Source organism: Anabrus simplex, chromosome 1, assembly GCF_040414725.1.
Source record: "Anabrus simplex isolate iqAnaSimp1 chromosome 1, ASM4041472v1, whole genome shotgun sequence".
NCBI lineage: Eukaryota > Metazoa > Arthropoda > Insecta > Orthoptera > Tettigoniidae > Anabrus > Anabrus simplex.
In genome coordinates, this window is record NC_090265.1 from 277,237,151 (window position 1) to 277,262,891 (window position 25,741).

The 25,741-nt window shown below is 39.0% G+C and overlaps 1 protein-coding gene across 2 annotated transcripts in view; it reads right to left on the minus strand.

The window, feature by feature from the left end:
- Positions 1-25,741, minus strand: part of OXA1L (OXA1L mitochondrial inner membrane protein) — a 133,986-nt gene that overhangs the window by 40,927 nt on the left and 67,318 nt on the right. For both annotated transcript variants that reach the window (XM_067159753.2, XM_067159752.2), the window contains exon 5: positions 11,629-11,901. In XM_067159753.2, the coding sequence (XP_067015854.2) occupies positions 11,629-11,901 (273 nt within the window). The remainder of the gene's footprint in view (positions 1-11,628; positions 11,902-25,741) is intronic.

The window sequence follows — 25,741 nt, forward strand, 5'->3', positions numbered from 1 at the left end:
ATGCATAATTGTTTGCCTCACAACAAATTTCAAAAAAATTTGTTATCAAGCAACAACAGAAACCAATCAATTGGCTTGTTTTCTCCTGGTATCGACACTAGAAGTTTGTTTTCTTTACTAAATGGTATACAGTATTCTTCAAGCCGAATGTTCGATTTGACCAGGTTTGGTTCAGTTCAGGTTTGTCCTTACTTTCCGAACTTTCCGTTTGAGAATCAGCACTTCCTTCACTCGTAAACTTGTCATCACTGTCGGGCACATCAACATGACAATGAGCCATCACGCACTCACGATAAAAACAATTTAAATATAATTCAAAGTAATAACATATAGGTCCACTACTGCCACAATTGTAAAAAAATCACCAAAATATGTAGGCGACAAACGACGAGCGAAAATATATCACGCCACTACTACTCAAGGGGCATACAACATACGGTCTTCATCAAGAGATGAGCTCACAGTGACTGCTTAGAAATAGCATGGCAACACGGGCCGGATTCGGGTCAACATGCACTGGCGGGAAGCACGCTAGGGGCCAGATCCGGTTCCTCAGCATTGAATGTGTTAAGCTATCTTTATGCTTCTTCCCCACATGGACAAGTAAGCCTTTCTAAAAAAGGTTGTATCACAGTGAAGGCATTTATTTCTTGTCTCTAGATCAGTCTCCATTCTGAATGTGGATGGTGTTTAAGAGGAGTACCAAACTTTAATGATATGACAATTCATGGTAGAGTACTACAGTGACCCGATAACAGTTTAACTAAAATCTAGCACCAAGCGATTGTGGCAGAAGTATTATCAACTAACAGAGAGGTCAGACTGTACTCTTACAAAGAAAGGGTTGACTGAGTAGCATACATTACTGCAGCCCCCTTCACCAATCTCTATTGGCAGTTACTTGAGTTAAAAGTATGATACATGCGCTATATTCAATAGATGGTTTGCTTGGTAACAAGCAATCTATGACTGACAAAATAAGATTGATTAAAACGGCTACTATTTTTGGTACCAAATCTATTATAACCAAGTAGACTAATTCACAAAACGGGCCATGATTCCGTTGGATAACATCAGTTTACGATTAAAATGCACAAATCAAAAGCACAAAGTATTTGACGTACAGCATGATAGAATGTGGAAGGTTTCTGTAACTCCTGATGTATGGTATCGTCTGAAGACATTTTTTACTTATTTTTACAACTGCCTTTACATCACATCGACACAGACAGGTCTTATGGCGACGATGGGACAGGAAAGGGCTAGGAGTGGGAAGGAAGCGACTGCGGCCTTAATTAAGGCACAGCCCCCAAGCATTTGCCTGGTGTGAAAATGGTAAACCACGGACAACCATTTTCAGGACTGCCGACAGTGGGATTCGAACCCACTATCTCCTGAATACTGGATACTGGCCGCACTTAAGCGACCGCAGCTATCGAGCTCAGTCGTCTGAAGACAGAACACTACCTAAGATGAACAGTTGGAGAGTTTCTACTAATCACCAAGCCAACTGTCTTGGTTATGCTGATTTTAAGACCTAAGGTTGTAAAAGCTTCATGCCAAAGATCTAGTCTAGCTTGTACTGCCGGCAAAAACCAGGGCATTTGTTGTTGGATCTTTTCTTTTAACTGCTTTAAAAACTTTATCCATTATGATTATGAAGAGGCGTGGTGAAAGACAACTTCCTTACTGGACTCCACTCTTCATTTCGAAACAACCTGACCTTCTATCCTGGACCTGTATGCAATTCTTGGTTTTCATCATATAATCGTACTCATGCTATGTCATCGGGCACTTTCTTATGTCTCAAATATTCCCATATATGCCTGCATGGCACATAGTCATATGCTTTCTTCATGTTCAGAAAAACAGTTATAAGCGTTTTTATCTTTCTCACAATACTTCTCATAGAGCATTCTGGTGGCAAAAATGAGGTCTATAGTTGATCTATGAGGTCTAAATCCATATTGTTCCTACTCAAGTTCAACATATTTTCTAATCCTGCTCTCAAGGATGGATTTATAGATTCTGAGGCCATGTGACAATAGAGTACATCTCTGTAGTTTGTACATTTCTTCATATAACCTTTTTTTTCAAGAACTGTATGATGACTCCCTGCTTTCAGTCATTGGGTATTACATTCTCTTTCCAAATTCTGTTCAGTACTCTGTACCACTGTTGTCCAACCTCTCTCAGTGCTTTGATCATTTCAACACTAGAAGGTTAGTACGTACATTAATTGAAAGAATGGAGAGAGATAAAGTGAGATGGATTGGAGAATTGCATCAGACCAGTCCAAGGCCTGAAGACACCACAAGAAGAAATTCCTATCCAGGAAATAAACATGGAGCTTATAATGAAATACAAATTGTCAAATACCATGATCTTAGAAATGAACATTGTTAAATGCATGATCTTGCAATACTTAACAAAATGAATCAATATACGAGGGTGAATCAAAAAGTAAGTTACACTAGCTAGCCGTGAGAGCACACTGTGTGTCATGACCGTGGCCAATACGGAGCAAGCTACAGTAACTGCTGACATGTCCGATAGGAAGGTTGGTGTGGTATTCCAACGTGTTGTCTGTGCAGAGAGCGCCAGGCTCAATGGGGCATCAACTGGATGTTCACTCCAAACTGCATGCAACAATCAGATTTCTCTGTGTTAATGGCTCAATTGCATGGACATTCATCGTGAAATCACTGGTGTATATGGTGGGTGTGCAATTTCTCACGCAGGTATTGTAAAGTGGTGTAAGCAATTTGACGCTGGACGCATGGATCTCACGGATGAATATTGTGAAGGCAGGCCCGCAACATCCAGTACAGTTGTAAATGTTAACCGTCAGGATGGGATCAGTAAAGAGAATTGGCGCATAACACTGTAGGAAATTGCCAGCATGCTGAACATTTTGTATAGCAATGTGTTCTTCATTGTTCACCAGCACCTTGGATTTCGTAAACTGTCAAAGATGGGTCCCATGTCTGCTGAACGACGTTCACAAGGGACAACATTTCCAATCGTCACTGGCATTTTTGCAATGGTATTCTGTGGAGGGCAATGAGTTTCCGAGGTGAAACATCACAGGGGATGAAACGTGGGTCCACCATTTCACCCGCGAAACAAAGAGAACATCGATGGAATGGGTTCACACCACATCACGACCACGAAAGAAGGTCAAGGTCCAATCTTCAGCAGGAAAGGTAATGGCAACAGTGTTCTTTGACATGGAGGGTGTGATGCACATGGAATTCATGCTGAAAGGCAAGACAATCAACTCAGCTTCATACTGTCAAATGTTGAACTGGTCGTGTAAGGCAATTAAAGAAAAATGGTGTGGAAAATTGAGTGCCGGTGTGATTTTGCTGCACGATAATGCAACACCTCACATGGCCTGCCAAACATCTGAACTGCAGCAGCGATTTAAGTGGGAGGTATGGCAACATCCTCCATACAGTCCAGACTTAGCGTCATGCGATTATCACGTGTTGGGTAAGCTCAAAAAGGATCTTGGTGGACGACGATTCCGAAACGATGAGGAGGTCATTCATTCATTTCCATGTCCGATCAGCATTTCCAAAAAACTGCAGTTGCGATGGCCTTGTTGCTTCCTCTAAAAACATCTTGTGTTGTGCATGGGTTGTCCAGGAGGGGACAGATAAGTAGGTGGCTTGGGTCTTATTCAGCACCACATTCACACGAGATGTCTGCGTGATGGCATCGACGCATACAAGGCGCGAATGGCGTTCTGCGGTATAGCCATCCATGCTGCATTTATCTGGTTTCAACAGTTCATCTTTGGTGGTTGGCATTGAGTCACAGCGCCGCACCCGTCATTTCACCATATCCCACACATTTTCAATTGGCGACAAGTCCGGTGATCGGGCGGGCCAGGACAACTGTCCGATATCCTGTGACAACAAGAAGGTACGTGTTCATGCAGCAACATGTGGTCGTGCATTGACCTTCTGAAGTATGGTGTCTGGGGTATCGTGAAGAAAGGGTTTGGCTATGGGTCGCAGGATGTCATTATGTAGGTCAAACTGGTCACAGTGTCCTGGACACGCACCAACTGTGATTGGTTGTACCCAATAGCACCCCACACCACAAGGCCTTGAGTTGGCACTGTATGTCTTATGCGAACACAGTCAATGTGATGCCTCTTCCCCTGTCTGCGGTGAACCAAAATGCGGCCATCATTTTCAAACAAACAGTACCTGGATTCATCCGAAAACACTATCTGCTGCCATTCCTGTCCCCAGTGACGTCGTTCCATACACCATTGCAGTCTGGCATGTTTATGCACATTAGTCAAAGGTAGGCAGAGAAGTGGACGACGTGCTGGTAACTTAGACCGTGATAAACGGTGACGGACTGCAACTCCTGATAGTGTACGATGTGTTACACTGTTACACTGTTCCACTGTTGCGCCAGAGCCGAGGACAATGCAGAACTATCCTGCAATGCCATTCGGATGAGGTGTCGATCTTCTCGGCAGGGGGGGCGGTTGGTGGTCTGGGTGGTGCGACCAGAACCATCTCGTGTTCTACGGCCTTCTGTTAACCATTCTGTACACACCTGTTTGCTCTGCTGACACACTTCGTCTCACACGAGCAGCAATTTTCCAGATGGATGCATTATGTTTTCTCATGCCAATAATGCGCCCTCTTTCAAACTCACTCATTTAATGGTATGGTACTTGGATACGTCTGCGATGCATCCTGCACATCTGCTCAAGTCACACTGATTCATTACCTTCACTTTATTCCGACAATGAGAGCTGCAGGCACATTTTACCAGTCGGTGGTGGTGCACCAAGATATCAATACGGATCTTGAACCTGAAGGCCAGCATGGCTCAAATGTTAATCTTTTCTTCAGAACATACTAATGCACATGTCCTGTGAATATGAACTTCCTATCTCTAGTCTTTCAAGGTGTTCTCGTTTTTATGAACGAGTGTATATTACTGTGGAAGCGAATGAGTTGTATGGGCCATATAGATGTAGCTTGCATGCTTGCACTGTAGAGATTGTACGTTTGAAGTGCACCATCAGCAGCCTTGAAGATATTGTTTTCCATAGTTTCCCCATGTTTATATCAGGCAAATACTGGGGCTGTTATTATGGCCACAGCTCTTCCTTCCAAGTCCTTGCCTTTTCCTATCTCATAGTTACCTGAATTAGCGCCATACTGCAAATATCCCCCACCCCCTCCACACACACACAACCTACTTTTTAGTGTCACTGTTATGTGTGCTTACTTGTCAGTAGTCAGTAAGTGTTATAACTGAATCCCTCCCTCTTGATGTATGTGACAGTCTTCTGACGATAGAGACAAGTTATTCTGATATAGATGTAGTCAAAGTTACCTATAATTACAAGGAAATTATCCCAAATATAATAAAATATATTGGTTGCCAAGAATTATAGTCAAGTTGACAATTACCGGACTGTCCTTTGAGTCATACGTTTCATGGTACATAACCTCTGATGGTGATTCACTCCTAAAATTTAAGGTTAAAGAGTGTTCTCAGCAGTGTTTAAACATGGCAGGTTGAACATCGGTTTTACACAGTGTCTAAGTGGCAATGTCTTTGCAATGCAGCAGCCATACTGACATTGTTTAACCATAAACATTGTCTCAATACCGTTTCTGCAATCGGCCCAATACTTTCCTTTTGACATTTTGTGGGAATTTGAATGAATGAATTTAGTTACCTTTAAATTCTACAAACTTGAGTGAACTCTATAAACTCAAGAAATACGTAACTTAGGCATATGCAGAACACTGCAGGATAAATACTGTATTGTCCCAGCAAAAATCAAATGTCTGAAACACTATGCATGGAATAACGTTATACATGAATATGACAAATCCTGTTCAACTGAACAACCTAGCATTCATCTGATTCATTTACCTAGTTGGTAAGAAAGAAATAGAATAGAGGCCTTCAAAATTTGGTGTTAAGAAAATATGCTTAAGATGAGATGGGTTGATCAGATCATAAACAAGAGGTACTGAACGAAGTAGGTGTGAAAATGATTTGGCAATATTTGACTCAAAGGGGAGACAGGTTGGTCAATTTCCGAGTCGTGTAGGACTTGATCCTTTGGAGGGAAGTACAAGGTGTCCAGATTAAAGGTATAATAATAATATAAAATTTAATAACTTGAGAAGTAGTGGAGATATTTACTTGTGGTTTGTTTCTACAAGTAGGGTAACTCAAAATGTTTGTTTACATACCTAATAAACCTCAATATGCACACCATTAGTGGCACGATAGACATCTAATCGGTATTCCACTTCTCTCCAAGTGTTCTGCAGCATTGTAGGCGTAACATTTGCGATAGCTGCACAAATGCAATGACACAGATCTGGTAGATCACAAACTGGTGTCTGGTACACTTGATTCTTAACTAACCCCCACAGGAAAAAATCAAGTGGCGTAAAGTCGGGGCTTCTCACGATTCAAGAAATCCCCCACAACATCCGCATAATGGCATGGTGCACCATCTTGCTGAAAGATCACGTCACGATGAAGTTGTGGCACAACATACTGCTCCAACATGTCTATTGTCGCGGCCACCAAATTAGGCGGGCGAGGAAAACTGCGCTGTCGTCAGATATGGGAACGGAAAAGCGACAGATGGTCGAGAGTTGCTTACCTCCGAGACGGTTTGGCAACGCTGATCGTGCAGTGTTGTCTAGTTGAAGACCATCCGCTCCAGGCCACCTTACCCGAGTCATTCCCTGTCATGCAGCTGTTGAGCTCGCACCGTAAGAGCAGTTAAAATGGATAGTGAATGTGAATTGATTTGGACTCAAGTCAAGAGAGAAGTGGCAGAGAGGACCAAGACATTCAAAATAAAGGACGTAGAAAAACTCACGTCAGAAGCCATCGACCGTGTGACTGCTGCAGATTGGGAAAAGTGATTCAATCAAGCGGAAAATTTTCAAACAGACGATTGGGCCAAGGAAATAGTAAGGGACGAAAGAATGGAGCCATTCATCATCAGTGTAAATGACGACTCGACAGATAGTGAGATGTGTGATGACAGTGACTAAGAAATTTCAGACTGCCTTGAAGCTAGAAACCAATTCTTAATTTATTGTAAATTAATGTTAACCTATTCTTTAAAGTAGTTCTTTTTCCATATTACTCAGTACAATATACAGTATTCAAATATTTAAAGTTATAAGGTAATAAAACTGATACGGATTAATATGTAATCCGAAAGTTTTTACAGCGTCCTGCAGCCTGTGCTGGCGCGCGCGCGCCCCGAACTGCCTCAGCCAGCAACATTTACATGATCGCTTTCCGGGCCATTTTCCAGGAAAATTACAAGACTCACGGAAATATGTTCAGATAAAAAATATAAGTCAGGCAATTTTTTACATTTTTCCTGCAGACAAAATTTTATAGGCTGAAGAAATAAAAACTTGGCCGCTTACTGAAATTTTCAATACATGATTCTATGGATTTAAATTTACTCGTTCACGATTTTATTTTTTAAAATTATTTGAAGTGGTTTATATGGAAAATAGTTAGACCACTGAAATCAGCAGTCTTTTCTGAAGCTTGTAGTATACTGTAATTTGTCTCGAAACATTGTATGAAGTAACATAAGGAGCTTGAGAAAGAACAACTTGCCTCGCGCTCCGAAATGATGTGTTCAGTTAGACATTTCTTCGCCAGTTGCTACATAACCTTGGCAACAGCGTAATTTCTCTGACCCGCCTAATTTGGTGGCCGCAACAATAGGTAACATGTTTCATTAACTGTAGGCTTCGTGAAGAAGAATGGGCCAATAACCCTGTCCTTCAATAATCCACACCACACATTCACTTTCGGAGAGTCCCATTCCAACTCTAAACACTACGTCGGGGGGGTTCAGATCCCCATATGTGGCAATTGTGTTTGTTTATCATGCCGGAAATATGGAATGTAGCCTTGTCCAAGAAACAGACCGAATTGAGGAATGCCTTGTTTCCATCAATTTTTGCCAGAATTGTTGCCGCGAATGACTTCTGTAAGTGGCCTGTCCTGAGGTTTGATTTTCTGATGAAGCTGCAGTTTGTACGCCTGTAGGCGCAACCTTTTGTGGACGACATAGTGTACTGTTGAACGAGGTAACTGCCTACTTGCTTGTCGAATTGACTTACGAGGGCTCCGCTTGAAGGACTCACAGATTAAATCAACAGTAGCCTCTGAAACTGCGTGCTTGGTGTGGCGGCCCGACGTCGACAGCAAGGTCCCAGATTCTCGAAGGCGCCTGTCCCATTTCATGATTGTTACGTAAGTGGGAACACCATCAGTTGGTGACAGTCTATTCTCACGCAGAAATCTAAGTTGTACTAGTGTAACGGATTTTATCTCTGCGAGCGAAAGCACACAGAACACCTTCTGCTGTGGAGTCCACAGGGTTACTAGCGCGCTTCTCGTGAACAATGCAGTTACGCGCATGCGCTTGTGGTACCACCACCACTGCAAACGAACACAGAAAACATTTTGAGTTACCCTAGTTGTAGAAACAAACCACCAATAAATATCTCCATTATTTCTCAAGTTATTAAATTTATATTATACCTTTAACCTGGACACCTTGTATTAACAGTGCTTTTATTTTAGCATATCTCAACTGGCAGTTATTTTCTCTGTCATCATAACTGTTTGAAAGTCTTTAACCAATGTAGTTCAATCTGAGAGCAAGAACCATCGAAAACATATAAAATAGTTAGGATTGAGTGTCCGCTAATCTAGTTTCTGACAACAGCCAAATGGAAGTCATATACAAACTTTTCCTGACATTTTCCTTCAGTAGGGAGCAAATATTGATAGGTGGAGAGGTTTGTAGGAATGTCAAAACTAATATTATTATCTTACAATTACTACATGCTCTCACAAAAAAAAAAAAAAAAACCCACAATCAACTTGACTAAAAATCTTTTAAATTAACTTTTTTCATTTTATACATTTTTTCAATAAAAAAGAAATGATGATGGAATATGTACGTAAAAGCCTTAAGTCTGACAATCAGATACCGAGATATTGTGTAGTAAGAACATGCACTGGCCAGAAAAATACAATAGAAGTCTGCTATAATGAGTACGGCATATAGCGAGAACCCTGTTATGTCGACAATGTTTTGCTGTCCCTTCAAAATTCCTATATTAAACTGTGTATTATCCTTCGGTTACAGTGAGAGCCCTATCACTGACGCATCCGTTATTACGAGCGATTAAGCGCGTGCGATTGTTTCCGTTACCGATATTCATTCACCCCAGCGATTATGTTGCATGCAATCGATTACCTTCGGTATCGTTTCCTTGCTACGTCCACTAGCGAGTTCTCTCATCGACATTTGAAGGCGATGTCAGAGTTGATTAGTAATACCCGTCGACTGCTGTTCTGTAAAGAAAATTCGAATTGAAAGGGAATATATTTTTGTAATAAATGCATAAATAACGTGTCCGATAACAGTTCTTAACTCATTGAAAAGTGTGTTACATAGTATCAGAAAATTTATGAACCAGAGGAATGGCATTCTAAAGAAGAGAGAGATCTAACTCCACAGCTATTTCCCGCCAATATTCAGGCAGGCTGTTATACTAGGTAATCAGCAGTAATCCCATCTATTGGAGATAAATGGCAGATGAATACACAAAGCACATCACAACAAACAATGGTCAATGTAATGTTATTGTCGATCAATTTTATGAGCTGCCTATATTGCAGGTCTTCACATTTAGTTTTCTTCCGACTCTGTGATATTCGAGCATCTAATGTAAAGTACGTCGCCCTTTCTTTTATGACTCCCTCTTGTGTTATTATTAAAGTGATCATTCCTTCACGACTTTTTTCTCATTCTTATAATCATCTTCACAATATTATTATAGTCAGTATGGTAAAACTGAATAAGACATAAATAATCAGAAATTGTACTCTCTATAATTTTTGTTATGTAGTACTTTTTGATGTGACTAATTAGATAGGTAATTAAAAATTAAATTTTGGGACCTTACCCTAAACTACCATTTCAAACAGGGTGAGTAAAATTATTTCTAGCGCAGCCTGTAGTTCCTTCTTCCCCGACTTTACATACCGATTTTCATTCAATTCTGTTCACCCGTTTTCTCATACTCAGCGCTGATATGGACTTAGCAACAAAAATCCAAATTCATGAATATCTCTGTTATCATAGCCGGTACCATAAAAATGTATAAGACATAAATGATAGGAAATTTAATAATATATAACTTTAATTATGTAGTATTTATCGATAGGGCCAAGAATAACATCAATATGTGACAATTAAATTTTAGACCTTCCCCTAAACTACCATTTCACTCAGCGTGAACACAATTATTTATAAGGCCTAGATTGTAGCGACTTATTCTCCGACTTTATATACCGATTTTCATTAAATTATCTTCAACCGTTTTCTCGTGATGCGCGTACATACATACATACATACAAACAGACATGACGGAAAATTAAAACGTGCATTTCTTCTTGTTACTGTGGTCACAACCGGTACAGAAATATCATTCATTATAAATTCTGAGCAATGTACAGACACTCTTATTTTATTTATATTCAGATGAATTAAAATTAGTTAGAATTGTCTCCAAACGGCTCCTAAAATCTCTAGAAAAGTCACTAGTCGTTATCATTAAAAAGACTCCATATCTAGCGACTAGTCTCTAGAATCGACTAGACTGATGTGAACGAACACTAACATAGCACGCAAGAATGATAGATTAACGATCGATATACGTGTCGCAACATACAGGTTTCAATAAACATCGCACATTCGCACACATTTCTCGCATTAATAAATGTAGATATTTTGTTTGAAAGCGGCCAATGAGCAAAGGACTTCTGGCCACTCGCATATACAAGCTGAAATGGCGGGATTTGGAAACAAATGTTTGAAGTTCACCATAAAATAAGCTAAAGTTGGGAGAAATAAAAGAATAATCGGGAGGCGGGAAAAACTGTCGAAAATCAGGAGTCTCCCACCTAAATCGGGAAAGTTGGCAGGCATGCAATTTTAAGTAAATGGCCATTAAACCCACGGAAATAATAATTGTGCAGCCGCAAAAAAATGTGGTATAACAAAAGCCAATGTTTATAAGTTTGGCTAGAAAGAAAGCCAGAATTTGAAATTAAGATTGTATGAATTAAACACATTTGTTATAATGTTGCAATGGAAATGCTCATGTAGCAACCACTGATGGGTTAAAATGGAAACACTTGAACAATATAACAGGTACAGCACAGGTCCGTTATAGCGAGAATTCACAACAGTGGAAAATTTACTCGCTGTAGCGGATTGTCGTTATCTTTACCTGTTCTTAAGTACTGAAATATATGCAAAGAGTAAAAATATAAACAAAGAGACATTCAGTGCACAGAACAGTATTATTACCTATAACACTGCAGGGTATAGACAGAAAATGAAGGAAAATAATGTAAGGGAATCCCTCATGCACAACCATGTTACTTTTCTTCTAGCATCCACTGAAGGGTTAAGACATATGATATTATGATTTTTCATCAAAAGACCTAGGACATTATGAATTTTCATCAATAAATTATTTTAAAGAATGCAGTACTCACCCCTGGGAAGTTAACTGTGAAAGGAAAAATGCAGATTGGCAATGCACGAAGGACAAACTTCATAACCTGCATGTTTGCAGCAGTTAAACGTGCAGAATCTGTACCTATTTCGATAGTCAGATACAGAGTAGCACTTGTAATAATTGGTAAGAGGTAGTACTGATCTGGCAAGGTGAGATCTTCAAACCAGAACAAACCACCATGTTTCAAGCTCTCAACAGGCAGATTTGCCATACCTCTTAATGCCATAAAGAAAGAGATGAAGACAGGTGCCTGAAACAAAATAATACATAGGATATTATAAACGATTTCACCATGAGGATTAAGAAATGATTATGTTTTCATACGATCTGTGAAAATATTCTCTCCTTTATGCCATCATCTCCCACAACCAGGAATGAGTTAGCTGGAAAATTTATAATGTCCAATAACGGACCAGTTACATTGGTATTATAAATTTACTCATTCGGAACTAATATTATTATCTTACAATTACTACATGCTCTCACAAAAAAAAAAAAAAAAAAAAACCCACAATCAACTTGACTAAAAATCTTTTAAATTAACTTTTTTCATTTTATACATTTTTTCAATAAAAAAGAAATGATGATGGAATATGTACGTAAAAGCCTTAAGTCTGACAATCAGATACCGAGATATTGTGTAGTAAGAACATGCACTGGCCAGAAATATACAATAGAAGTCTGCTATAATGAGTACGGCATATAGCGAGAACCCTGTTATGTCGACAATGTTTTGCTGTCCCTTCAAAATTCCTATATTAAACTGTGTATTATCCTTCGGTTACAGTGAGAGCCCTATCACTGACGCATCCGTTATTACGAGCGATTAAGCGCGTGCGATTGTTTCCGTTACCGATATTCATTCACCCCAGCGATTATGTTGCATGCAATCGATTACCTTCGGTATCGTTTCCTTGCTACGTCCACTAGCGAGTTCTCTCATCGACATTTGAAGGCGATGTCAGAGTTGATTAGTAATACCCGTCGACTGCTGTTCTGTAAAGAAAATTCGAATTGAAAGGGAATATATTTTTGTAATAAATGCATAAATAACGTGTCCGATAACAGTTCTTAACTCATTGAAAAGTGTGTTACATAGTATCAGAAAATTTATGAACCAGAGGAATGGCATTCTAAAGAAGAGAGAGATCTAACTCCACAGCTATTTCCCGCCAATATTCAGGCAGGCTGTTATACTAGGTAATCAGCAACCTTTGCAACATTTTTGTAACACTACTCTTTTGTCGGAAATCGCCCAGAACAAATCGAGCTGCTTTTCTTTGGATTTTTTCCAGTTCCTGAATCAAGTAATCCTGGTCCCATACACTGGAACCATACTCTAGTTGGGGTCTCACCAGAGACAAATATGCTCTCTCCTTTACATCCTTACTACAACCCCTAAATACTCTCATAACCATGTGGAGAGATCTGTACCCTTTATGTACAAAAATATTTATGTGATTACCCCAATGAAGATCTTTCCTTATATTAATACCTAGGTATTTACAATGAACCCCAAAGGGAACTTTCACCCCATCAACACAGTAATTAAAACTGAGAGGACTTTTCCTATTTGTGAAACTCGCAGCCTGACTTTTATCCCCGTTTATCATCATACCATTGCCTACTGTCCATCTCACAACATTATCGAGGTAATTTTGCAGTTGCTCACAATCTTGTAAATTATTTATTACTCTGTACAGAATAACATAACATGCAAAAAGCTTTATCTCTGATTCCACTTCTTTACACATATCATTAATATATATATAAGAAAACGTGAAGGTCCAATAATATAGCCTTGAGGAATTCCCCTCTTAATTATTACAGGGACAGATAAAGCTTCACCCACTCTAATTCTCTGAGTTCTATTTTCTAGAAAGTCACCCATTCAGTCACTCTATTGTCGAGTCCAAATACACTCATTTTTGCCAGTAGTTTCCCATGATATACTCTATCAAATGCCTTAGACAGGTCAATCACTATACAGTCCATTTGATCTCCTGAATCCAGGATATCTGCTATATCTTGCTGGAATCCTACAAGTTGAACTTCAGTGGAATAACCTTTCCTAAACCCAAACTACCTTCTATCAAACCAGTTATTAATTTTGCAAACGTGTCTAGTATAATCAGAAAGAATGCTTTCCCAAAACTTACATGCAATGCATGCCAAACTGACTGGCCTGTAATTTTCAGCTTTATGTCTATCACCCTTTCCTTTATACACAAGGGCTACTGTAGCAAATCTCCATTCATTTGGTATAACTGCTTCATGCAAACAATAATCAAATAAGTACTTCAGATATAATCCTATATCCCAACCCATTGTCTTTAGTATATCCCCCGAAACCTCATCAATTCCAGCTGCTTTTCTAGTTTTCAACTTTCTTGTTGTTGTTTGAGTAATCAGTCCAAAAACTGGTTTGATGCAGCCCTCCATGACACCCTATCCTGTGCTAAACTTTTCATTTCTATGTAACTATTGCATCCTACATCTGCGCTAATCTACTTGTCATATTCATATCTTGGTCTTCCCCTACCGTTCCTACCAACTACACTTCCTTCCAAAACCAACTGAACAAGTCCTGGGTGTCTTAAGATGTGTCCTATCATTCTATCTCTTCTTCTCGTCAAATTTAGCCAATGCAAGTATGAAGTAAGTTTACGTACAATCGCTATTAAGCAGGTTCACCAACAGCTGATGGTGACCTTTTTACAGGTCGAAACCGGTACTGTTTCAATGTAGATAACTTTAAACATTTTGTAATATAGTACTGATTAGGTGGAAACTCATTCTTCATACTTGCATTCTTAATTCATCAATATGGTTAATGAAGCTGATAGATTATAGTAAATTTAGCCAAATCGATCTCCTCTCACCAATTCGATTCAGTATCTCTTCATTCGTGATTTGATCTATCCATCTCACCTTCAGCATTCTTCTATAACACCACATTTCAAAAGCTTCCATTCTCCTTCTTTCTGAGCTAGTTATCGTCCATGTTCCACATCCATACAATGCCACGCTCCACACGAAAGTCTTCAAAAACATCTTTCTAATTCCTATATCATGTTTGAAGTGAGCAAATTTCTTTTCTTGTCTTCCTTGCTTGTGCTAGTCTGCTCTTATGTCCTCCTTACTTCTGCCATCGTTAGTTATTTTACTACCCAAGTAACAATATTCATCTACTTCCTTTAAGACTTCATTTCCTAATCGAATATTTCCTACATCACCTGCCTTCGTTCGACTGCACTCCATTACTTTTGTTTTGGACTTATTTATTTTCATCTTGTACTCCTTACCCAAGACTTCGTCCATACCATTCAGCAGCTTCTCGAGATCCTCTGCAGTCTCAGATAAAAGAACAATAGCATCGGCAAATCTCAAGGTTTTGATTTCCTCTCCTTGGATTTGATTCCCTTTCCAAATTCCTCTTTGATTTCCTTTACTGCCTGTTCTATGTAAACATTGAAAAGGAGGGGGGACAAACTGCAGCCTTGCCTCACTCCTTTCTGGATTGCTGCTTCTTTTTCAAAACCCTCGATTTTTATCACTGCAGACTGATTTTTATACAGATTGTAGATAATTCTTCGTTCTCGATATCTGATCACAATCACCTTTAGAATCTTAAATAGATTGGTCCAATCAACATTATCGAATGCCTTTTCTAGATCTACGAATGCCATGTACGTGGGCTTGTCTTTCTTGATTCGATCCTCTAAGATCAGACGTAAAGTCAGGATTGCTTCACGTGTTCCTACATTTCTTCTGAAGCCAAATTGATCTTCTCCCAACTCAGCTTCAACTTGTTTTTCCATTCTTCTGTAAATAATATGTCTTACAATTTTGCAGGCATGAGATACTAAACTAATGGTGCGGTAGTTTTCACACCTGTCAGCACTGGTTATCTTGGGAATAGGTATAACAACATTCTGCTGAAAATCGGATGGGACTTCTCCTGTCTCGTACATCTTACACACTAAATGGAATAACCTTGCCATGCTGGTTTCTCCTAAGGCAGTCAGTAATTCGGAGGGAATGTCATCAATTCCAGGTGCCTTGTTCCAATTTAGGTCACTCACAGCTCTGTCAAACTCTGACCTCAAAACTGGGTCTCCCATTTCATCAGCATCAACATCCTCTTCTTGTTCCAGAACCAAATTATCTACATCTTTACCTTGATACAACTGTTGGATATGTACCTGCCATCTTTCTGCTTTGTCTTCTTTCCCTAGAAGTGGCTTCCCATCTGAGCTCTTAATATTCATACACCTAGATTTCCTTTATCCAAAGGTTTCCTTGATTTTCCTGTATGCAGCATCCACCTTTCCTAGAACCATACAACCTTCGACATCCTTGCACTTCTCCTTCAGCCATTCTTCCTTACCTACCTTGCACTTGCTATCCACTTCATTCTTTAATCGCCTGTATTCTTTTCTGCTCTCTTCATTTCTAGCATTCTTGTATTTTTGTCATTCATCAATCAGGTCTAGTATCTCCTGAGTTATCCACTGATTCTTAGTTGATCTTTTCTTCCTTCCTAACATTTCTTCAGCAGCCCTACTGACTTCATTTTTCATGACTCTCCACTCTTCCTCTATTGTGTTTCCTTCAGCCTTTTCATTTAGCCCTTGTGCAACATGTTCCTTGAAACAATCCCTCACACTCTTCTCTTTCAACTTCTCTAGATCCCATCTTTTTGCATTCTTTCCTTTCTTCAATTTCTTCAACTTCAGATGGCATTTCATGACCAACAAGTTGTGGTCAGAGTCCACGTCAGCTCCTGGGAAAGTTTTGCAATCCAACACCTGGTTTCTGAATCTCTGCTTAATCATAATGAAGTCTATTTGATACCTTCCCGTGTCTCCAGGTCTCGTCCACGTATACAGCCTCCGTTTGTGGTGTTTGAACCAAATATTGGCAAGGACTAAATTATGATTGGTGCAGAATTCAACCAGCCGACTTTCTCTTTCATTTCTTTGTCCCAATCCGAATTCTCCTACTGTATCACCTTCTCTTCCTTGGCCTACCACTGCATTCCAGTCTCCCATCACAATTAAATTCTCGTCACCTTTTACATATTGTATTTAATCTTCTATATCTTCATATATTCTTTAGATTACCTCATCATCCGCTAAACTAGTAGGCATATAGACCTGCAGTATTGTGGTGGGCATTGGTTTGGTGTTTACCTTGACGACAATAATTCTTTCACTATGCTGGTCGTAGTAGCTTACCAGCTGCCCTATTTTCTTATTAATTATTAAACCAACTCCTGCATTAGCCCTGTTTGATTTTGTGTTGATAATTCGGTAGTCGCCTGACCAAAAATCCTGTTATCCTGCCAATGTATTTCACTTATACTAACTACATCTAACTTTAGTCTATCCATCTCTCTTTTCAGATTCTCTAACCTATCACAACGATTCAAACTTCTAACATTCCACGCTCCAACTCACAGAATGTCAGTATCCATCTTCCTGATGATCGCCCCCTCTTGTGTAGTCCCCACCCGGAGATCCGAATGGGGGACTAGTTTACCTCCGGAATATTTTACCCGGGAGAAAGCCATCATCAGTACACCATTCAGACAGAGAGAGCTGCATGTCCTCGGGAGAGTTACGGCTGTAGTTTCTCGTTGCATTCAGCCGTGTAGCAGTATCAACACAGCTAAGCCATGTTGAGTGTTATTACAAGGCCATATCAGTCAATCATCTAGGCTGCCGCCCTTGCAACTTCCGAAAGGCTGCTACCCCACTTTCAATGAATCATTCCTTAGTCTGGTCTCTCAACAGATAGCCATCCAATTTGGTTGCACCTGCGGCTCAGCTATCTGCTTCATTGGGACACGCAAGCCTCCCCACCGTGGCAAGGTCACATGGTTCGCAGGGGATACTGTAAATATCATTGTTGTCATAGGTAAATTTTAATACTTCTTTAGTATTAGTCACCTCCTCTATCTGGACATTATCCTTGTAACCAACAATTTTACATATTGCTGACTGAATACTTCTGCCTTTTGAAGATCCTAGCATACACACTCCCCTTGTTCATTCATGATTCCTAGAATGTCCTTCTTGGAACCTGTTTCTGTCTTAAAGTAGCAATTCATACACTTCCATTTTTCAATAAAATTTATATGACCGCCAATTATGCTTGCCATCATGTTATCCTTACCTGACTTCTCTGCTAGATTCAATTACCTAGTAAGTTCATTCAATTTCTTCCACAGGCATTTCTAACTCTATTTTTTTCCAACCTGCACCTCCTGCTTAATCTTTTTACTTCTCTGTTATAATATAATGGAACTTTACCATTCCTTACCACCTTTAAATGTACAAACCTATTTTCACATTCCTCAACAAGTGCTTTAAACCCGTCCCAGTTATTTACATTTTTATTTACCGTTTTCCACCGATCACAGTTACTTTTTAAAATCTCCCTCATGCCTATTTTATCAGCCATATAGTACTGCCTAATAGTCCTAATTTTAATACCTTCTTTTCTTCCATATTTATTTTTAACTACCACAAAAACAGCTTTGTGATTACTAATACCATCTATTACTTTGGTTTCTCTATACAGCTCATCTGGTTTTACCAGCACCACATCCAGAATATTCTTCTCTCTAGTTGGTTCCATCACTTTCTGAATCAGGTGCCCTTCCCACATTAACTTATTTGCCATTTGTTAGTCATGCTTCCTGTCAATCGCATTTCCTTCCCAACTGACATTTGGTAAATTGAGATCACCCGCTACAATCACGTTCCTTTCCTTATCGTTTCCCACATAGCTGATTATCTTATTAAGTAATTCTGAATCAGCATCAGCACTACCCTTTCCCGGTATGTACATTCCAAAGACATCAAGTTGCCTATTATCTTTAGAGATGAGCCTTACACCTAGAATTTCATGTTTGTCATCTTTAACTTTTTCTTAGCTTACAAATTCTTCCTTCACCAGAATGAATACTCCCCCTCCTACCATTCCTGTCCTATCTGTACGATACACACTCCAGTTGCATGTAACTATTCTCATGTTTAGACCCGTATTGAAACAAAAATAAAAATAAAAATAAAAATCGTAATGAATAGGTGGAAAACAAAAATAAAAATCGTATGCAAATTACACACACTCCAGTTCCGTGAAAAAATTTATGCATCCATTATATCATTTCTCAGCCATGATTCAACTCTTATTACAATATCTGGTAAGTATATATCTATTAAATTACTTAATTCTTTTTATTTCTTAACAATACTTCTACAGTTGAGCACTAACATTTTTATGTCATTCCTACTTGACTTCCAGTTCCCTGTTTCCTTATCTCCACTCCCTAGGCCACCCCGTTTTCCTGAATGTACCTCCCTATAACCCTTCTAAACAAATTTCCTAACTTATATGTACCATTGCGGTTTAAGTAAAGGCCATCTGAGCGCAGATCCCTATCTCCTACCCACCCATTAGGATCTAAAAATCCTACTCCCAGTTTCCCACATACCCACTCCATAGTCTCATTTGAATCCCCGATCACCTTCCAGTCGGTATCCCTCCTACACAGTATTCCACTGATAACAATCTCCACTTCCTTAAACTTCACCCGTGCTGCATTTACCAGTTCCCACACATCCCCAACTATGTTGGTGCTTATACCTGCTTGTCTTATGTTGTTAGTACCAACGTGAAACACTTCCACCTTCTCCTTTCCCTCCTCCTCCTCTTCTACTTTCTTCAACATCTGCCGTGACTTAATTCCTTAATAACAGTTTACCGTGGTTCCCTTTCCTCCATACAGTTCCTCCTCATGTCTAACAATGGAATCCCCCATGATTAGAGCCTTATCTCTACCCACCTCATTTGATCCCCTCCCCTCCTGGTCAGTCCTATCTTTCTTGACAGCTGCAGAAGCTGCTTCCTCCTCCCTTTTCTGCATCCCACGACCCTGTTCCACTGTCTTTTCCTATCCACTACTGGTACTCCACATTTCCCTTTCCTACCTTTTCCCTTCCTCCTACTTCCAACACTTCTCAGCAACAGTTCCCTGTTCCTCATTTTCCCTCTGTTGTTCTACCTGCAGCGACTCATACTGATTTCTCACAGACACCTGTAATTCTCCATCAGATTTTTTTTTTTTTGCTATTTGCTTTATGCCGCACCGACACAGTTAGGTCTTATGGCGACAATGGGATAGGAAAGGCCTAGGAGTTGGAAGGAAGTGGCCGTGGCCTTAATTAAGGTACAGCCCCAGCATTTGCCTGGTGTAAAAATGGGAAACCACAGAAAACCCATCAGATTTTAAACAAATCCATGATACAAGTACTACCAAAATTAAAGCCTAATTTACAATTGTTTTCCTAACAAGTAAGCATATAACTCTTCTATAATGTTTACAACCCTGCTGCAGAGTTGAAGGCTAAATTTTCAATTGCCAGTAGGTACTGCCAGAGATTTAAGAATGGCAGGAGGGCTGGTATATGGTTAAGTACGTACAGCTACCTCAAAGAAAACTGGAAATTGTCATCATCATCATCATCATCATCATCATAATCCTCCTTCATTAAAACTTAACTAATTTATTACCATTCACTTATCACTTTTACCATTGTATTCTGGTATCTCTATAAATGGACTAGTGACTTCATAAGCAATCCGATCAATACAAGTACATTAACAAACAGGAAATCCATGTTAGGCATTTGTTGCTCAGCGAGGATGAAGATTAATTCCTCCAAGAGGATGTATAACTATTTTCAGGTTCATAATAATAATAATAATAATAATAATAATAATAATAATAATAATAATAATAATAATAATAATATTATAATATATTTGCTTTACGCCCCAATAACTACTTTTATGGTTTTCGGAGATGCTGAGGTGCCAGAATTTTGTCCCACAGGAGTTCTTTTACGTGCCAGTAAATCTACTGACATGTGGCTCATGTATTTAAGCATCTTCAAATACCGCCAGACTGAGCCAGGATCAAACCTGCCAAGTTGGGGTTAGAAGGCCAGCGCCTCAACAGATTGAGCCACTCAGCCTAGCAGGTTCATTATCACAGAAAAGTTTGTTAGTACTAGTGTATTAGATATGGCCTAACCTAGAAGTTCCTTGCAGTCTCAAGTTCTTAAAACTAATATGCATGCATTTCTCTATTGCAATCATCATCATCATCATCATCATCATCATCATCATCATCATCATCATCATCATCTTCCAACTCCAGTTACCCAGGTGTGGTGTACAAGCACTTGCCATCTCCTCCTGTCTTCATACATCTTCTGTTCCAGGAAATCTTCCTATCTGAGACCTCTCTCCTTCACATCTGATTTTACTGTCTCTATTCAGCATCTCCTTTGCCTTCCTCTTGGTCTTTTTCCTTGGAAAGTAAGTCAAAATATTTTCTGACAGATCTTTTGCTGTTCATTCTCATAATGTGCCCATACAACTGAAATCTATGCTTCTTTATTATAATAGTAATAGGGGACCTTCTTGTTTACTTCATTCCTGATTTTGTCCTTTTGAGTACTGTGGTTTGATTCATAGTTCTAATGAATCTCATTTCTGTTGCCTAAATTCTGCTATAGTTATTGTTAAGTACAGTACATGCCTCTAAACAGTATGTGAGGACTAATATGAAGTAGGTGTGTAATTGCAAGATTAGCTATTGCATTACATTAACTAAAATCTACTCCAAAGGATGCCAACACATTGTTAAAGTTCAGTCACAAACACCAGTCTGCAACTTGCTGCTGTAAACACACTGAATTATAACAGAAACATAATACAGTAAAACCTCGTTAATTTGAAGTTGTTGGGACACCAAAATCAGACTTCAAATTATGTGATTTTGAATTAACCGCCAACTCCTAATTTAGAAATGCCAACCCTTGCCGCATCACAAAATATTCTAAGACCCGTTACTGCATGCAATTAATCTTGATTCACAGTTTAAACTTTTCAAATGCCATGGAAAAAACTATTTCCAAAATATATCCAACAAGATGTATTTACATTATTCAAATAATGCACTTGGATAACTCACTGATAAACATTACCTCACGCAACGAAAAATAAAAATAAAAAAGAGCATGATTCAAAGACTGGGAGAAATCTATGCTGGCTCTCCTGTGCAAGTGTTTTATTCATTGGATTAATGTACTGTATGAATTTTAATACCCTGTACTCGCACAGTAAGTACCCGATGCCCTTAAAACATCGTGGCTTATCAAAGTTTCCCATGACGAGGGGAGAAAGTCTCTTGCTTCCTTTGACAATACAACACAGTACAGTCACTCTATCCTTGTACAATTTCCCACCATGGCACTTCTCTCGTAATTCAGAAATGCCAACCCTTGCTGCATCACAAAGTATTCTAAGGCCCATTAATGCAATCACGTTTATTTACAGTTTAAGCCTTTCAAATGCTATGGAAAAAACTAGTTACAAAATGTATCCAACAAGTTGCATTTACATCATTCAAATAATGCACTTGGATAAATCACTGGCAAACATAACCTCACGCAAGGAAAGAAAAAAAAAAACACACACGATTCAAAGACAACAAGGACAAATTATGCTGGCTCCCCAGTGCAAATGTTTTATTTATTGGATTACTGTATTGTTTACATTTTTTGGATGTCTTGTACTTGCACGGAAAGTGTCCGACGCACTTAAAACATCGTGGGTTATCAAACTTTCCTATGACGAGGGGAGGAAGTCTCTTGCTTCTATGTGCATTGCAACACAGTACAATGTCCCCAACCCTTGTACGATTTTCTGGCTGGCACTTCTCTCCTTTAAAACATAAGTCAGTTTGGGCTCGGCATTAAAAAAAATGCAGTTTCATCGGCTTTGACAATACTGTTCGGTGCATACGATTTTATTATAAGAGCCATGCTTTTTCGTCAATTGTCGGCATCGCCTGCTACATGATATTGTGGTGTTCCTTAAAACGTTGAATACAAAAGAATTATGATTTCACTCAAACTTAGCAAATATGAAGCACACTGTAGACACACGAGTGAAAGTGCGGAAAGCTACCCCTGCACATTCCGGAAGACTGTTCTATCATGACGTGGATACATTTTGAATTTAGATTACGCTGTAAAATACTATTTTTTAAAATGTAAAGGCAATTTTGAATTAAAAGTCTGAATTTCGGTAATGGGATTGGCATTGTTCTTCAAATAACGAATTATCCATATTTCGAATTAAACAATTTAAATAACATGCAAAACCGTACCTCATGTTTCCGGGAACGAGAGTTTCTTCGAATTAGGCAGGATTTTGAATTAACTGATTTCGAATTATCAAGGTTCTACTGTAGTTATTCATGTTACAAGGGCCAAAACTGAGGTTTCATGTATACGTTGAGGAACATAACCTTTAAGTTTTTCAGTTTATCAAGGCACAAAATACAAAATTTATAACAAACATATCACAGTGTCGTAGATTTTGTATTTCGATATTAACCGAGTCGATACTGAAAAGAATGTGTTCCATCTTAACAAAAACTGAGAAAAGTGAGACAGGAATTTTGAAACAAATAAGTGAAGCACTTTTCGCCCATGCAAATCACAATATTTTATTTCCTACTATGTTTTATTTATTTATATTTATATACGATTAAGATGAACATATTATGCTCAGTTCAGGGCCCACCATTCAACAGTTGACACCACCCATGAAAGAACGGATATCATTATGTATTTCTAGTTCCTATATCAATGTTTGAAGTGATTCGGTGGAGTCATCTGGTAACTAACTATTTTATATGCACTGAAAAATGTTCCTGATGGTATGTTTTTATATGGTAGAAGTTGACTGTGGTATGTAACTGTGTGTTTGCGTCATCAATCCATAAATTGGTTTGATGCAGCTTCCATGCCACCCTATCCTGTGCTAACCTTTTCACTTCTACATAACTACTACATCCTACATTTACTCTTAATCAGTTTGTCATATTCATACCTTGGTCTACCCCTGTTGTTTTCACCACCCACACTTCCCTCAAAAACTAACTGAACAAGACCTGGGTGTTGTAAGATGTGTCCCATCATTCTATCTCTTCTGATCAAATTTTGCCAAATTGTCCTCCTTTCAGCAATTTGATTCAGTAACTCTTCATTCATGACTCGATCTACTTATCTCTCCTTCAGCATTCTTCTGTAACACCACATTTCAAAACTTACGTTTTCTTTCTTTGTGAGCTACGTATCATCCATTTTTCACTGCCATGCAATGTCACGCTCCAGATGAAAGTCTTCAAAAATGTATTTCTAGTTCCTATATCAATGTTTGAAGTGAACAAATTTCTTTTCTTAAGAAAGTCTTCCTTGGTTGTATTAGTTTGTATTAGTCTACATTTTATGTCCTCCTTACTTCTGCCATCATTAGTTACTTTACTACCCAAGTAATAGTAGTCATCAATTTCCTTTAAGACTTCATTTCCTAATCTAATATTTCCTGCATCACCTGAATTAATTCAATTGCACTCCATTACTTTTCTTTAGATTTATGTTTTTATTTTCATTTTGTACTCCTTCTCCAAGACTCTGTCCATACCACTTGGCAATCTGCAGACCCAGATAAAATAACAATATCATCGGCAAATCTCAGAGTTTTGATTTCCTCTCCTAGGATTGTGATGCCTATTCCAAATTCTTCTTTCATTGCCTTTATTGCCTGTTCATGTAAACAGTGAAAAGGAGAGGGGACAGCCTTGCCTCACTCCTTTCTGGATAGCTACTTCCTTTTCATAGCCTTTGATACTTATCAGTGCAGATGAACTTTTGTACAAATTGTAGATCATTCTCCTTTCTCGGTATCTGATCCCAATCACCTTCAAAATCTCAAATAGCTTGGTCCAATCAACATTAACAAATGCCTTTTCTAGATCTACAAATGGCATGTATGTAGGCTTGTCTTTCTTAATTTAAGATCAGACGTAAAGTCAGGATTGCTTCATGTGTTCCTACATTTCTTCTGAAGCCAAACTGATCTTCTCCCAACTCAGTTTCAACTTGTCTTTCCATTCTTCTATAAATAATACATGTTGACATTTTGAAAGCATGAGATACCAAACTAATAGTGTGGTAGTTTTCACATTTGTTGGCACCTGATTTCTTAGGAATAGGTATAACAACATTCTGTTTAAAATCAGATGACACTTCTCCTGTATCATTACATCTTACACACACAATGGAATAACCTCCCCACGCTGGTTTTTTCAGTAATTCTGAGGGTATGACATTAATTCCAGGTGCCTTGTTCTTATTTAGGTCTCTCAGAGCTCTATCAAATTCTGACCTCAAAATTGGTCTCCCATTTCATCAGCATCAACTGCCTCTTCTTGTTCCAGAACCACATCATCTACTTCTTTCCCCTGATGAAAACATGAAAATCCACAGCTTGTTTCCAGTCATTCGATCTGGTCAGGAATGGAAAGAAGATAGCAATTGTGCCAGCTGCCAAAGCCTGTCGCACTCCTCTGGGGCAATCATTAATGACTGACAGATGAAATTATATTGGAGAATGAAAGATAACAGGAAAAACCAGAGTACCCAGAGAAAACCAGTGCTGCCTCCACTCTGTCCAGTGCAAATCTCACAAGGAGTGATCGAGATTTGAACCACGGAACCCAGTGGTGTGAGGCCAGTGTGCTGCTGCCTGAACCACAGAGGCACCTTTCCCTTGATACAATTGTTTAACTTCAGCCTATCTTCTTTCCCAAGGAGTGATTTTCCATCTGAGCTCTCAATATTCATACACCTAGTTTTCCTTTCTCCAAAATTTTCTTGATTTTTCCTGTATGCAGCATCTACCTTTCCTACAACCATACAACCTTCAACAATTTTACACTTCTCTTTCACCATTCTTCCTTAGCTTGACCTGTACTTTCTATTTCATTCTTTAATCGCCTGTATTTATTCCTGCCCTCTTCATTTTCTGCCTTGTATTTTTGCCACTCATCAATCAGGTCTAATATCTCCCGAGTTATCCAGTGATTCTTACTTGATCTTACCTTTTTGATCTACTGATCTCATTCTCCATGACTGTCCACTCTTCATCTATTGTGTTTC